The following is a 15,801-nucleotide window of genomic DNA, read 5'->3' as shown; positions in this document are numbered from 1 at the left end:
TTTATAATAGCGATAAATCAATTTTATGATTGGCCATTTGCGAGTCCAATCAGGACTCGTAACACCGGTCGCGCTTCTCTGATAATCTAGGACTCTAGGTGGAGCTAAGACAATCTCTTTATAGTCACATTTCGGTCCCGAGGGTGTGACTATAAAGAGGTTCTACTGTATCCTTTCAATATCATATACATATATATGTATATGACCGGACCTAATGTTGCCAGCGCCACGCGGACATTAAGTAACCACTAAGAACTACGAGTGTCAGGGGGCTGCTCTCTGCTTATAATTTTATCGGCAGTATCAGAAAATGGCTTCGTAGTTCCATCTCAAAGGTGGATGCAATTGGCGCTAGTGCATGAAGTTTTTCGGTGTTGCGAAAAACGCCGGGATGGCCACTTTCATGCTTCTCTCTGGTAAAGATAAGAGAATGAAAAAAAATCCGTTTCCGCCATTTGCGCTCTATTCGCGTATTTCGCGTTGGTGTGCGTGTGCGGTGGTGTGAGTCTTGCGTCCTCGACATTTCTTTCGCCGGCGGGTCCGTTAACGTCACTAGTACATACGCCTCTCAGTCTCACGTTTTTTTCCGTTATCTTGGTGGCGCACGCAGCCGCGCATCGCGAAGCGTTTTCTTTTGCATATATGACTGCAATCGAAAGCACGAGTGCAAGGAGCGTTCCCGACACGACGGTGTTCACTGACATCCGCGATACGTTAACATGTCTGCTCTTCAAAAGTCAATTTTGAAATCAAGACTACCACCGTCGGCCGTCAACTTCTCGGCTTTGAACTCCAGGTTCGTGGCGCAATCCCCTCCTGAGAAATTGCACGGAAGTGGGATTTGTAACAAGCTACTAATAAGTAGCTTCGAAGGAAGCTGCTACGAAATTGTATTCAAGAACGCTTCTATTTTTTTTTTAAGACTTGGCAAATCGAGAGGAGCCCAGCGGAGGAGAGACTACGAACCAGTGCGATGGGATCCGTACTTCGATCATTCCAAGGATGTGCCGGTGGGACAGAACACTTTTCACGTTTACATTAAGGGTACCGAGGGACCGTTATTAGTTTTATTGCATGGTGGTGGTTACAGTGCTTTAACATGGGCAGAACTCACGGTGAGTGATGTTTGCAATTGCTAATAACACAACGCTGCTGCGAAAGGGATTAATGCACGTTATGAATTTTAGAAATCTATTATGACAATGGTGCTATGTAGAGTCATGGCTATTGATCTTAGGGGCCATGGGGATACACATACCACAGAGGACGAGGACTTGTCTGCAGATACTTTAGCATCGTGAGTAAAATGTACATTTAATTAATTTTTTTTTTTCAAAATCATTTTGATTACACTTTTTAAATCTATGCATTTTAATCTTCAGTCGAGTAAGAGCAAATTGATAAATGTGTTATAAATTTTTTGTGAATGTAAAAAATTCTATAAAGTTATATATATCTGTAACAGCTCGAAAATTTTGTTAAGTTTTTACATATGTTACAACATATAAATTGCTTGTATGTATAAAATCTTATGAAATACCTTTGCTACATTGGTAAATTGCATTATTTGTTTTTTTTTATCCAGGGATGTTGCAGCTGTTGTAGATGTAATTGCGCACGATGATCCAATAATTCTTTTTGGTCATAGCATGGGTGGGGCGGTAGCTGTAAGAGCAGCTCCACTAATTCCAAATTTATATGGATTAGGAGTTATAGATGTTGTAGAGGGCACAGCGATGGATGCGCTAGCCTCTATGCAGAGTTTTTTAAGATCCCGGCCGTCTAGTTTTAGCACCATACCTCAGGCTATAGAGTGGTGGTTAGTATTCCTTATGCTTTTAATGCATTAGTCATACATTAGATATTTAATTATTTAATAAAAAAATATATTTAATAAATTAGATACATTATATATTGTGACAAGTAATATATGTTTTTTAAATAATTTGTTGTTTGAAAATAATTTAATTCTTTAAGTGCTTGATGTATATAAATATATATACACACAAAATAAAGTTTTATGATCGATTTAATCTTTAATTGTTTTCAGCGTTCGTAGCGGACAAATTCGGAATATACAATCGGCAAAGGTTTCAGTTCCTGGACAAATAAAGAAGTTAGTGAGTTCTTAAGGTTACTCTTAGGTTTTTGTGATACCGTCGTATTAATGTTAAAATAAATCGAGTCATGCAACACACGCTCTTTCAGCATTCAAACTAGCAAATTAGCAACTCATGATATTGACTCATTGCCAACCCAATACAACACGTGTGAATCTAATCCAGAACCAGTCGTACCGCGGGATGATATTATCCAAGAAGAAGAGTCATCCAATATGCCACCGCCGCCACCCGCGTCTTCTGCTGCTGTTTCTTCTACTAACAGAAAGTATGTCTGGAGAATAGATTTGGCAAAAACGGAACAGCATTGGTTCGGCTGGTTTAAGGGATTATCGACGGCATTCTTAAATGTCCCTATACCGAAAATGTTGTTGTTAGCAGGAGTCGATAGACTAGACCGCGAACTCACTGTAGGACAAATGCAAGGTATATAATTTTCAATGTTGACGCGTACGCACAACGCTGCGGCATAATTTTTGCAGCATTTTCCAATAAAATGGTTACTTGTCTCTCCATAAAAATAGGTAAATTCCAAATGCAAGTATTGCCCGCTTGTGGACACGCTGTTCACGAAGACGTCCCGGACAAGGTAGCGGAGGCTATTGCTACGTTTATGGTCAGGCACAAGTTTGCGGAGCCAGCGTCGGATTTTCCACGGTGAGCTAAAGTGTATTTTTCTATCTTCGCATTAACAATCTCATCGATATTGTAAGATTCTTTTTTTAAAAAAGATATAGAATGCGTAGTTTCTATACTTTTTACGATTTTTGTTTCTACTTTTGTGAAAGATATATAATTTGCTGTTATGATTGTTTCAGGACTTTTCCGGCTTGTTAAGAAAAGAATTAAAAACATTTGTAATGTAAATGTATGGAACAATGTGAAGATTTTTCTTTTAATTAGTTGATATAATTTATTTATTTCAAGAGATTATAATCACCAAGTATAGAAACATATATCATGTGTAAATAAAGATATTTATCTTGATGAAAAAAATAAATTTGTTCTTATGTATGTACACGTTCTTCTTTCATTAAAATTTAAGTTTATTAGATTATGATTTTTTTTACAAAATTGTCAGTATCATTTAACACAGACATTGTAATTAGTTGAGGTATTTATATTTGAAATATTTATTTTTTCCAGTTTTTCTCCAGCACACACTCTTGATTTATATCATTTATTCCTAGCAAAAATGGCTTCACAATTTATATTTTATGATATAGATTTATTATACAGAAAAATATGAACATTTATGAAAAGCAATGTTACTTTTATGAGAGAAAACATGTTTATATTTTATTGAAAATTTTTGTATTTATATCCTAGAATAATACGATAGATTACCACAATATTGTCAATAGCAAAATTATTCGTTACATTGAAAATTCATATAAAATCGAAGTGTTATGTACAAATTAAGTGCTAAATATGTTCAGTGATTACAATGATTGGAATTTCCTCAATACAATAAAAATCGTGTAAAAATCCTATAAAAGTTGCTACATGCTAAAAGAAGAAATATAATACTTATTTAAATATAAAATCATCTAAAATTGTTTCAGAAAAATAACAGTGCGATTAATTTAACATTCATACGATATCACAAGAGAGCAAATTCTGTTATTTTCTGAAAAAAAATCATGTAATTACAAATACAAATTGCATATTAGCAAGTCCAATTACTGATCGTTTCGTAAGAATGATCTACATGTTACTGATGTCACATATATGATTAGTTAAATTTTTCACAACAACACAGGGTCCCGCACGGCCAGCCTTGAGAGGAGCAACCTTCAAACATAAGCATGTTTAAATTCGCAAAAGAAATTCAAACTTATTTCTGTACTGTATTCAATTACAAAAATAATTTGCTACACTCACAGGTTCCCATTCGTTGAGATGTGGATCGTAGGCTTCCACTACCGTGAGATATTGCTGACCGTCGTATCCTCCCACGGCCATAAGTCTGTCACCTAACACGCACACACCGACCGCATCCCGGGGCACACTCATTGGCGCGACCATAGTCCATGTATCGGTTTTAGGATCGTACCTGTATCGTCATGTTTGCATTATTGCATTATTGCATTGAAAATTTTAACACATGACGTAATAGCGGCTTCACCTTTCTACACAGTCGAATCTGCTAGCGTTAGGATTACTAGCCGGAGCATCGTGACCACCGAGTGCATAAAGACAACCGTTCACCACTCCTACGCCCACACCGCCTCGCCTCTTCGACATAGGCGCGCACGGTGTCCACTTGTTTGTATGCGGATCGTAACATTCTACGGTATTTAAGCAGGAACTGATATCTCTTCCTCCTACGGCATATAATCTAAAACAATTAACAAAATTGCATCAAAATAATTTAAAAAACTTAATATTAAACAAGAGATTTAAAATTGGTAAAATATATCCATATGAAAACACACACACACACACACACACACACACACAAAAACGAAATAAAAATGGACATGATATAAATATATAAATTAGATAATTTCTCTGTAAAGACTTACTTATCGTTTAACACAGCCACACCGACGGTAGACCTTTGTATGGACATAGGACATATCGAACTCCACTGTCGCGTTGCCGGATCCCACCTCTCTACTGCATCAAGAAAACTCCAACCATCGTGACCGCCAACTGCATATAAAGGTCCACCTAAGACTGCCACTCCTAAAAAAATATATAACGTATTTATCGGGTTTTTATTATGAATAAATGAAATAAAATAATTGCGTATTAATTTCGCAAGCTCTCCTGTATCGAGCACACATACCTAATCCGTGACGATGAACGTTCATAGGTGGTAGAGTGCTCCACGTAAGGGTGGAGAAATCGAAGCATTCCACCGTGTTCAACGTTTTCAAACCGTCTCTACCGCCCGCGACAATCAATTTTTTATCGACTACTACTGCGCCAAATTGCAATCTTCTACTGCTCATGGCAGCTAAAGATTTCCAGGCATTATCGCGCAATGAAAATGCATCTATAGACGTTGCACCTGGAAATTATGTTGCAAATTATTTTGCTTGGAAAAATTAAAATAGTGTGACACTATTGATATGCGTTTTCTTTGCATTAATCGTAATTGGTATTAAATAATTCATTTTCAATAATAATAAATTACCTTTATTAGCGTCCATTCCTCCAACAGCTAACAACGTACCCACAGTGGCTTTTCTGGGTTTCGTTCTGCCTGTTTGAAGCAAAGGTCTTCGCTCAGGCAGCAAATGGTACTTCAATGCTTCCATTACTAATTCCTGTGCCACCCTTTGGTCTTTGAACATTTCGTTGCTCTCAATATTATCAGCTATAAACTGTTTTGATTTATTAGTTGATCTAATGCAACAAGTTCTGTCGAGTAAAAAAAAAGTCAAGCTGTCGATTAACTCACCGCGGGTGATAGCAGTGGTAATTTGACTAAACCTAATAAAGTACTGGCATCTTTGCTTCTGTTTTCTGGATCGTGTTCAAGCCAAGTCACTAAAGCCTGAAATAATAATGATAATAATGTTAATTCTTGGCTCTGTTATTCTATGTAGATATTCTAATTACATACAGTCACGAAATTAATTATCTGGATAATTATCATAGTGTCACTTTATGCCGATAATGATTCTTCAAATTGTTATTTAGATATTAAAAACTGTGGTTCCATGCATGTATTGACAATGGCAGTTTCACAATTAGTTTCACAATTGACCAAATAAAAATAACAGTCGGACAACAGTTTAAAAAAATTATTGATGTAATGGCGCACTGTTCGGACAATTGGTTTTATGATAGCATATATATATATTTATGTAATTATAAATATATTTATGAGCAACAATTAAAAAGAATTATAACCGTGTAACATCTTTCTCTTAAAAAATTTTTTTTAATATAAATTTCATATAAATCTGTTTCACAAACACAGTTGGTCTTGCATTTATTTACATTTAAAAAGTAATTTATGTAGCTAATCTTACATGAAAAATCGTTTCTTCTGAGGGAACATTGAGATCTTCAGATTCAAGTAATTTTGCAACTTCGTTGGCAGATAACAGTAAGAATTCTTGATTTTTTGTAACTTCCATAAAATGTTTGGTAGTGTATGCGTGTGCGTATTCAAATAATTCCGAACAGCCCTGCGTATCGGCGAACATTCGTATGCCCAGGCAGTTACTTGGATGGAGTTGTTTGATGAGAAACTGACAGCATGCCTTAATAACTGGATTCAATTGTAATAAACACGCTGTTGCAAGAAGAGTTTCTACGCTATCCTCCTGTAATTCTATGCAACCTGTAAATATACCAATGTCATTAAAAATTAATAATTTGAAAAATATCTACAAATGCATTCTTTCTCGTAATATTCTTGATATTTTTCTTAAATCAAACATATACATATCTTATCAAGCAGAATTACCTGTATAACAGTAAAGAACCAAAGCCCACAACGCATCTCCATCAACGTCCATTAATTCTATTTCATTTTGCGCCGACTCTCGCAGAGAGCTAGTGAACATGGCAGCAAAATATTCAGAGCCAGCACTGAGTACTAATCGATGAGCTGGCACACGTTTATTTCCTAAAAAAAAGCACAAATCAGAGACAAAGAAAATGGAGTGCCTCAATAAGTTACATCGAGCATGAAGAGTATTTTCAATATATAAAAAAATATAATTTATCTATCTTCAATGTTTACTAGTTAGAAACGTTAAACAATAGCAAATTATCCGCTAATTGGAAGAAAAGATTCTAACAATTTTTAATAATAATAATAAAAAGAATTTCTCTACGAATCTTAATTATACATAAAAAAATGTATATAAAATTGTACATAAAAACACACAATATATATAAACGAGCAAAATTATTTTCGAATTATTTTCAAATATATTCCGAATATTTCTATATATATCTGTAAAAATATTCGGCTAAAATAATAATTCCAGTTTATTAATTGGAACGTCTGATCATCATCTGAATCATCATAATTCTAATTGACAGTTGACACATGTCGCGCCGACAGGTGCCTTGTTACCAAAACAAAGCGTCCGAGGGCCCGCCGGCCCGGTACATACACTCACCCGCGATCAGCGTGACGTCCGTCAGCTGTTGCTTGTGCAGATAACTCTCCATAACGCGGAGGCTACTTTCTGCGTGTTTCGGCGAAATGGACACGCACGACATCATGCTGGAGATGCTGTGCTCGCTGGCGTCTTTATCCAGGCCCAGCGGGAATTCCTGCGGCGGCGGTTGCTGCTGCTGTTGTTGCTGCTCGCCTTTGTTCGCGGCTCTCGCGGGAGAGCTTCCCGCTACTCTCGACATGTTCACCCGCGTCGTTTTATCGCGGCGGTAGAATCAATGACGATCGGACGGATCGGCTCGTCAACGAGGGCCGCCACGGGCGCGAAATGCCGTTCCTCAGAGAATCCGAGATGCGCGCCGATGTAAACAATGGATCGCGCTCAATCGCGGTCAACGACCATCACTAACCGTCCCACGGGTCAGCGCACTCGGCACTGACTGCTGCCGTTTCTGCCAAGTGCCACACAGCCGAGCCTCGGACTCGGCATTGCATCGGGCCCTCTTGTTCGCGCTGCGCGACGCCCGTATGTATGTACGTCATGCGGAGGATAAACAAAGAGCCAGGCATATGTATACACGGCCGCCAGCGTGGTGGTAGCGAAAGCGCATGGAGCTGCACGTACATACACTGCATCGACTCGCTCCTTTTTTCTCACTTGGACATCTATATGTATACTCTCTTCAGTCCCTCCTCCTCTTTCACACACATACGCGTGCATACGTGCGTGATGCACATGCACTATTATTGAGATTTTGCATTAAAAGGTAGTATGTATTGGGAGCGGGGCCATTTATTTATTAAACAGAGTCTACGCAAGTTCTTCGGACTTGAAACTAGATTTATTGATTTCAAAATGTGAGAGGAGAAAATATATGTAGATTTTGTTTATAACATTATGTCAATTTGAGCTACATTCTCTTCCTTATTACACCGAAAATCTTGAACGAATAGGAAATCTTTTTTTAAATTGCAAGTTTAATCACTTTTCTTAACTAGTAAAAAAGATTTTAAGTGACTAATCAAGGTTGATTATATTGACCTATTAGAATATTCGTTATTAAGACAATGTAAAATAATTGTTAAATTTATTTATATATATATATATATATACATATAATTCAATGGCACAATATTTCTTACCTCAAATTAAATATGAATATTTTTTTAATTATATCTAAAACATAAATACAGAGATACAAAAGAGTAAAAATATTTGTAACAGATATTAGAAAAAAAATCAAATTTATTGTACTTCAATGTAAATATAAATATATTTCTAGGGATAATGTTGCTTTTGTGCGATTTTATCCTACGCTTGATACAAAGCTATGATTTTTATGCAGTACACACATGCATTCAAGATCGGAAGCTTTATTCTCAAAAAATTTCGCATACGAAAATACCAGGGAAATCTATAATATACGCAACGTATACTATAATACTAATAAATATACTATAATATATGTAACATAACATATAATATTAATAAATGTACTAAGTATACGTAATATATACTATAGTATTTAAAGTATTTTTATACATTTCCATATGCAAAATTTTTCGAAAATAAGGCCCTGGAACTACGGCTATTATAACCAATTCATTAAATAATTTATCAAATAATTCATATTATTCGACATCAATTTTATATAAACTAACAATAAGCTTATAGTTGCTTGATGTACATGTATATGCGTGTATATATACAATTTGGACAATTTTTACTTAGATTATATGTTACATGGTTTTTTTATAACTTTGGTATATAACACTGAATTGGTTTATGTAGCTGCATTTAAGCTGCAACTCTTATTATGTGTGATTTCTAATTATTTTACTTTCTTCAAGAATATTATTTGTTGATATTATATCTATCACAAAAGCAATATATGCTGCATAAATTCTACGTGGGTTTTCAACGAAGTACAATAATAAATATATAATTGTATTATACATGCAAATGTACAAGGAATTTTTTTCGATGAAATACTGTACACAAATTTTCGGCATTATTTTGCATCAATTGCTAACAGTTCAAAAGTTCCGCTGAACACTTTTCTTGTCACGTTTGTTTATGCTTTGCAACACTTGTTTTATGTATTTTTAATATGTTGGAAAAATGGCTTAGCCAACGTGTTGGAAATTAATGGACTACTGCAGTTAGGAGGCATTCGGTAGAAAATTATCTAATGGCTTTTTCTGTAGCGACCTATTATTTTATATTTTATTAAAAATTAAAATAAAAGGGAAATCTAATATAATCGTATTACAATATTATAATAAACGCTTTCATAAAATATTATATAAATTAAATTTAGGTGGCAGTAACAGAAATGTCTCGCGTTGCACAAACGTATCGCGATTGTCAAATAAATTTGCTACCAACATTTATAAATGTTCATGAAAATATTTTATCAATCTAATTGCATCAACATTCAACATTAATGTAATAGATACAAGTAATTTCTCCCTCAATGTTATTTGATAATCTATTTTTCTAATGTTTAAGACGGATTAAAACTACATTAACAAAAACATCTCATTTTTAAAAAACTTTTAAAAATTTTATTATATATTTTTCTTAATATTTCCTGCAGAGATTAGTTTATACAATAAAAAAAAAAAACAAATAGAGTGATAATATTGACATGAAAGTCATTGCCTATTAATTTTATTTTTATTTAGATTCGAATCGGGGCAAAAAATTGCATATTAAAATCATTAAATTAATGTTGATGCAACCGATTTAAAATCGCGTATCCATAGTCGCACCATAACACCTCCAGGTGTTTTGCATTAACGCACTAGACGCAGATGGCTGCGCCGCATACTTGCTCGGATTTCGTGGAGGAGTCTGACTCTGAGAAGGATCCGTAAAAGGGCCTTTTTCGACAGCAACAAAATCGATCAAACAACTGCGTCAGGTTGCTGCTCTCGGAGTCGTCCCTGAAGATGCCGCTCGACGCCTCGTCTGTGCATGGAGCTATAAACGTCTGCAGGTCGTTCTTCGGGAAACCTTCGCGGTAATAGATCTTGATCGTGTCATACGCGTCCATTATCACAGAAATGAATAAACTTAAGACAACGTAGATGTACAACGAGATGAATGAGTATAAATAGATTCTAGAGTACCACCATAACACAGCCGACTTGGAAGACGTGATGGAGAACGTGGCGAACATGTCATCGCCATTGATTAATGCAAACAGGCACTCGGACGTGGTCGCGAGGGAGCGGAACTTCATGTTGTATGGACCAAGCACCAGCCAGCCGCAGAATGTGAAACCGGCGTAAATGAGCACCGCGCATATCAAGAATCTCGCCACCTTTGGTGTCGCTTTCTTCAGAGTCAGAATGACGACGTTGTACGTCTTGAAGAAGCCAAGATAGCGCAATACGCCAAACCACACGAGCAGATTTCCGGTTCCGAGGAATATGCTGCAAATATTCCAGTGATCACTCTCGGAATGTTTCCGTTCGATTTGCTCCTTTATGACGGTGCCAATGACGATAAGCAGATCATTGATGATGATCATGATGTACCAGAGGTTCAGGAATTCTAGTCGGCCTTCCAGGCTTAGCGTCGTGCCGTACGTTTTTTTGAAGAAGTTAATAGTCTCGAACTTCAATAGCTGCGCCCTGTATATCGCTCGCGAGCACAACAGCAGAGAAATCGTACAGATCAGTATGACAAGCAAATTTAGTAAAGTCCTCAGCGCCGACTCGATGCGATTGTCCGTGATGTAACGGGTGTCACCTTTGCATTGCAACTTTCTGGCCTCAGCGTCCAACGAGAGCAGCATTTGCCCGTCGAAATCGCGGTTATCGAAGATGATCTTGATATTGAAGCGATAGCAATCGGGTGGTGTCATTGGCCCAGCCGCTTTCAAATTCACCGTTTTCAGAGCAAATTTCAGATGGGCGCGTACCAGTGCGGAGAAATTGACGTTAATGTTCCTGTCCTGTAGAAGATTGTGCGACGAGTTGAATGTGTGGAAGGTCTCGAGACTGATGTTCGTGCAGGTTTCCACGATCTCGCTGTCAAACACGTAGCTCTCGTTGAAACCGAATATGATGCCCTCCTTATAGTGGTAAAGACACAAGGTCACGGGTCCGACCGAATTGTCCTCAGCAATGTAGGAGTACGAGCCGATGGCGTCGTCGACGTTGTAATAACCGTGCAGAGAGTGATCGATGGCATCGTAAAAATCGCTTCGCTTGTAGATAGCTAACGGTCCCGTCGCGGGCGGATACGCAGGTACCTGAAGCATTAACAAATGCCATAAGTTTATATATTCATGCCACTTGAAAAAAGTAATCTTGCAATTATAGTAAGCTATTTAGGTACGAAAAAGTAGCTAAAACGGATAAGTGATTAGTAAGCACTGCAATACCATATATGTATTTAATCAATAAAGATAACAGAGACAGAAATTATATCTGAACTATTTGTCAAGTTCAGCAAGAAAGTTCTTCTATGACGTTTTTCAGTCCAGACTCCAATCACATTTAGTTACGAGATCTATATTTTTTTGTATATATTTTTAGAATATTGCTGCTATAAATTCTACGTATGACAGACAATTTTTTAGCATATACAAAAAACAGCGATATAATTTAAGTGTAATATTTAGAATTCTAGCTGAAACAGCGAAACATTTCGCTGAGTGTGCGCTTAGTATTTGATATTATAAGAAAGACAGTAATCAAAATGAAAAATCATATTTTATATGAGAGTCTTAACAAGTAAATTTATTCTTCTTCCAGATGGAAAAATTTCTTATTACGCGCCATCTATGGTACTATCTAGATCTTATAAATTAATACTTAAAGCAATGAAAATGCAATGATCACACCTAAGCTTGCTTCTATTTTGAGTGATAAAAATATTTTACAGTTAAAGTACTATCTTTCATGCTAATTTTATCTTCTGCGCTTTAGAAGAGAAACAAGCAGCATTAAAAAATGAAAATATCATTTATATAAACGAGATGTGACCAAGCTGCATACCTCTTGAGTAGAATCCCATCCCATTAAAAAGAGATGGGAGAACGTGACTCGGTTGTCCCAAGTATAATTAACGTGCATGTAATTGTTATGTGCGAATAAACAGAGTTGTACAGTCACAAGGATGATCTTGATGACTTGGACGACGAACTTGTAGGGGAAACGCCGTTTCGCCTGCCACTTTTCGATCGGATTCATAAAGAAGAATCGCAATTTGCGTCGCATTTTGTCCTCTGCAAATGATGCGACTGGGCAAGTCTTGCAATCCGTTGGGGTAGAATAATTTTGCCTATAATACATAAGAAGCATTTTACCTTTACTGTTTTATTTATTAGGTCTTTTAAGTGTAATATCAGAGATTTATCATAATTAGAGATTTATTACATTAAATTAAATCATGAGAATAAAATTCTGTTATAAATATTAAGAAAATAATATTTTATTTCTGTAATATGATATAATGGCTTTTGTCAAAGACAAATTTTACTAATTAATTATATTTAACCTTATATTTAGATATTATTCTATTACTAATTTAGTTTTTTACTATAATGTTAGTTTTTACTAACTCCTTTTTTCTTTTTTCATTTACTTTACATTTTTATTTGATACACAAGAATAAATAAAATCATTTTTTTTTCTATTCACAGAAAACCCAGTCAATCGTGTATGTAAAGTAAGGCGCTTTTGATAAAAAAAAAAATATCTAGTTTGTGATAATTGTGATGACATTTCCGAACATGGCAAGAATGGTACTTGAAAATGTGATAACACGTACTATTTCAGTTCGCAGAGATTATAGATATTCACGTAGACACAACGTGGTAAAATACATATCAATCATTGTAGATAGTGGCTTTTTGTTTATTGATCGTGAATTATACTTTTAAGTTCAAAAATAATAGTTATCTTATCTCTGAGAAAGTGTCGACTAATGAATTAGAAGTTAAATAGATTATGTATGTTATGCAGACAGTTATTAGTTAAACCACTATAATTTCTATCGAAAGTTAATGCATATGAGCATCATTGAAGAATTGTAACGTAAGAAATTGAGTGCAAATTATAATTAATTTATAACTGATAAAAATTATTTCTATTACATTAACAGTGACATATTTGATAAAAATACAAAAAAAATGGAAAATTAAAACAATATAAGTTGGACTAATAAGCTAATTATAACAATAAATTAATGAAGCTAAGTAATTTTATCGATTAAAAAACAATGTGTTTTTAACATAAAATAGATAAATTTTGTAACTGCATTATTTCAACAGCATATAAATATAAAATATTTAATATATTCAATATAAGAATCAAAATGTAAAGATTTGTATATGTATGTTGTACTCAATGCCAAGATTCGTGTTTGTCTCTTCAACAGGATCATATTATAATATATAGGAAATACACAGATAAGAAAATTTTCTAAATAAAATTAATATATAGTTTATGTACTTAATAGCACAAGTAACAACTGATGAAATTATTAAATCTCATTTACATTTTTTACGACCGACTTGCTGCCAACCAAAGGTTGGCAAAAAGAGGAGGGAGTATGCGTTTTTGTTGATAATTATGTGCAATACATGGTTTTTACATTGTCCGATGGCGTATATTCTAAGCAGTCTCCACCATACATGACAAAATTAGCCGCGATCTTTTCCAAATTACCGCTTAAAAATACCCGCGCATTTGGAACCTGTTATGTCGAAAACCTACATAATGTCGAAAAAACAACCGAACGATGCAACGTTATCAACATCATAATGACATAGTGGAGTTCATAGCAGAGTTCATTTGGTCGAAATATAACAAAGAAACACAACGATATCAAGTTTGTGGTACGCCATCGACCTAATTATCAATGTAATTTAATAGCGTTGACGATAACCGCGGACGCGATTATAATAATCTTGGACTGATGCGAGAAAATAATTTCGATAAGCACGCGCCCGCGCGTCGTACGAACCTCTGTTCGCTGACTTCGTTCAGCAATGTGTTCTCGCTGGCGACCTCCTCCTCCTCGCTGTCGTTGCCGTGGCTCCAGATGCGATTCTGCAGGCTATTTCCCGCCGAGCTGGTGTCCTCGTGCTGATTTCTCTTGCGCGCCTCCATCCTCCGGAATTCCGATGTACGATGATTGAGAAGCCAACGATGAATGATCAGACGTGGAAGTGTCAACAAGCGAGCGTTCTATCCCGTGGGAAAGTCGCCGTCGTCGTCGTCGTCGTCGTCGTCGTCGTCGTCGTCGTCGTCGCACCACTCTCCAACTGACGGTGAAACCAGCTGTTCACACGCGCGGATATATGTATCGGAGTAGGTATTACGATATTGACGTCATCGCATTGATAGATAAACACCACGTACCTGAGCGCGACGCGTAATTAGCAGCAGACGCAGCGACGTCGAATCACCAGCCATCGCACGCCATCCAACTCGACGCAACGACCGAGCTCAACTGCGCTCGACAGTCGACACTCGTGACTCGAGTCACTCCAAATCACTCAACAGAGCGGAGAGCCAACGGGTTACGGGCTCCGCACCTCACACCTCGCACTGTTCAGACTCGACTGAACGACGCCGCGCGCCATTGGCTCGAGACGGCGCCATTGATTGGCTGCGGGCGGTGGAGGGAAGCGATGATAGATATCGAGGACGTGACGCAATCACACTTCTCGTTCTTTGAATTTAATATCCGTATTGGAATGATGACGGTTCGAAGAATCATGTAAAATCGCGATTATTGAGCCTGTTCTTTATAACTGAACTGGCTGCACTAGTTCAGAGTTTATGTTTCTTTTTCCAATGTAAAAAGAGAAAGATAAATTTAACTAGTGCCAGCAGTTCAGCGCGCTAATAAAGAACACAGTAGGCCTATTCATTATTAAATCAAAGTTAATTAAAGTTTTTATACTTTGAATGATATATAATATACTAAGCCAGCTACTTATTATTGTTTTATTTTTAGATAAATGATCGCGCGGTCTTTATTATAACAGCTGACTCGCAATTGTATCAGGTAATTGAAGTTGGCTACAATTTTATTTTTCAACGCTTTCTCGTCATTATTAAATATAATATCGGTTGGACAAATAACTGGAATCTGAGTGGCAGAGACATCCACGCATTTATATAATGCAATAAAATATACGTATATATTAATCTCGTAATTAATCGTATTTAATTGCGACTTCAATAGTCACACTGAACATTTTTATTTGGTATTTTACTATAAATAAAACGTGTATTTCACGAAATTTAATTCATTTAACCGATTATAATTTGTTGCAAATATAGTCAACAATAATAGCGACGACAATCACATATATATATATATTGCAATTAATGCATGCAGATAATGCAATGCATTCCACGAATATCTATTTTTCTGTTTTTATTTTTAAGATTAATTCGTTAATAGTTATTTATTTATATCAGAACACGAAATAGAAATAACCGATTCGTGAGCATTTACTGTGTTTTTTTCAATGCGCGGAAAGTGCACGAAAGTGCAGCCACGAGCAACAGGTGTAGCATTGGCGCGGCGGTAGGTTACTCCTGATGCGTGAAGTT

The 15,801-nt window shown here is 36.2% G+C and overlaps 3 protein-coding genes across 3 annotated transcripts; 1 reads left to right on the top strand and 2 right to left on the bottom strand.

Moving 5' to 3' along the window:
- The first annotated feature begins 290 nt into the window (after window positions 1-290).
- Window positions 291-3,134, top strand: LOC105451766 (protein phosphatase methylesterase 1). The gene is made up of 8 exons (XM_011692429.1): window positions 291-796; window positions 923-1,115; window positions 1,188-1,297; window positions 1,586-1,819; window positions 2,051-2,116; window positions 2,209-2,546; window positions 2,645-2,777; window positions 2,939-3,134. The coding sequence occupies exons 1-8, from the start codon at window positions 720-722 to the stop codon at window positions 2,955-2,957; spliced, it is 1,170 nt and encodes a 389-aa protein (XP_011690731.1). The 5' UTR covers window positions 291-719; the 3' UTR covers window positions 2,958-3,134.
- A 193-nt stretch (window positions 3,135-3,327) lies between these two features.
- Window positions 3,328-7,454, bottom strand: LOC105451768 (kelch-like protein 5). The gene is made up of 10 exons (XM_011692430.1): window positions 7,214-7,454; window positions 6,550-6,711; window positions 6,110-6,423; window positions 5,533-5,628; window positions 5,266-5,455; window positions 4,915-5,139; window positions 4,649-4,811; window positions 4,249-4,461; window positions 4,005-4,176; window positions 3,328-3,914 (listed from the first exon to the last, which is right to left on the bottom strand). The coding sequence occupies exons 1-10, from the start codon at window positions 7,452-7,454 to the stop codon at window positions 3,828-3,830; spliced, it is 1,863 nt and encodes a 620-aa protein (XP_011690732.1). The 3' UTR covers window positions 3,328-3,827.
- Window positions 7,455-9,057: 1,603 nt separating this feature from the next.
- Window positions 9,058-15,409, bottom strand: LOC105451765 (mucolipin-3-like). The gene is made up of 4 exons (XM_011692428.1): window positions 14,596-15,409; window positions 14,198-14,514; window positions 12,226-12,511; window positions 9,058-11,477 (listed from the first exon to the last, which is right to left on the bottom strand). Exons 2-4 carry the CDS (start codon window positions 14,341-14,343, stop codon window positions 10,020-10,022), a joined length of 1,890 nt encoding a protein of 629 aa, XP_011690730.1. The 5' UTR covers window positions 14,344-14,514; window positions 14,596-15,409; the 3' UTR covers window positions 9,058-10,019.
- Window positions 15,410-15,801: the final 392 nt, after the last annotated feature.

The sequence above is a fragment of the Wasmannia auropunctata genome, unplaced genomic scaffold (genome assembly GCF_000956235.1).
Source record: "Wasmannia auropunctata unplaced genomic scaffold, wasmannia.A_1.0 LD336045.1, whole genome shotgun sequence".
Lineage (NCBI taxonomy): Eukaryota > Metazoa > Arthropoda > Insecta > Hymenoptera > Formicidae > Wasmannia > Wasmannia auropunctata.
This window is presented reverse-complemented; position numbering and strand designations above follow the sequence as displayed.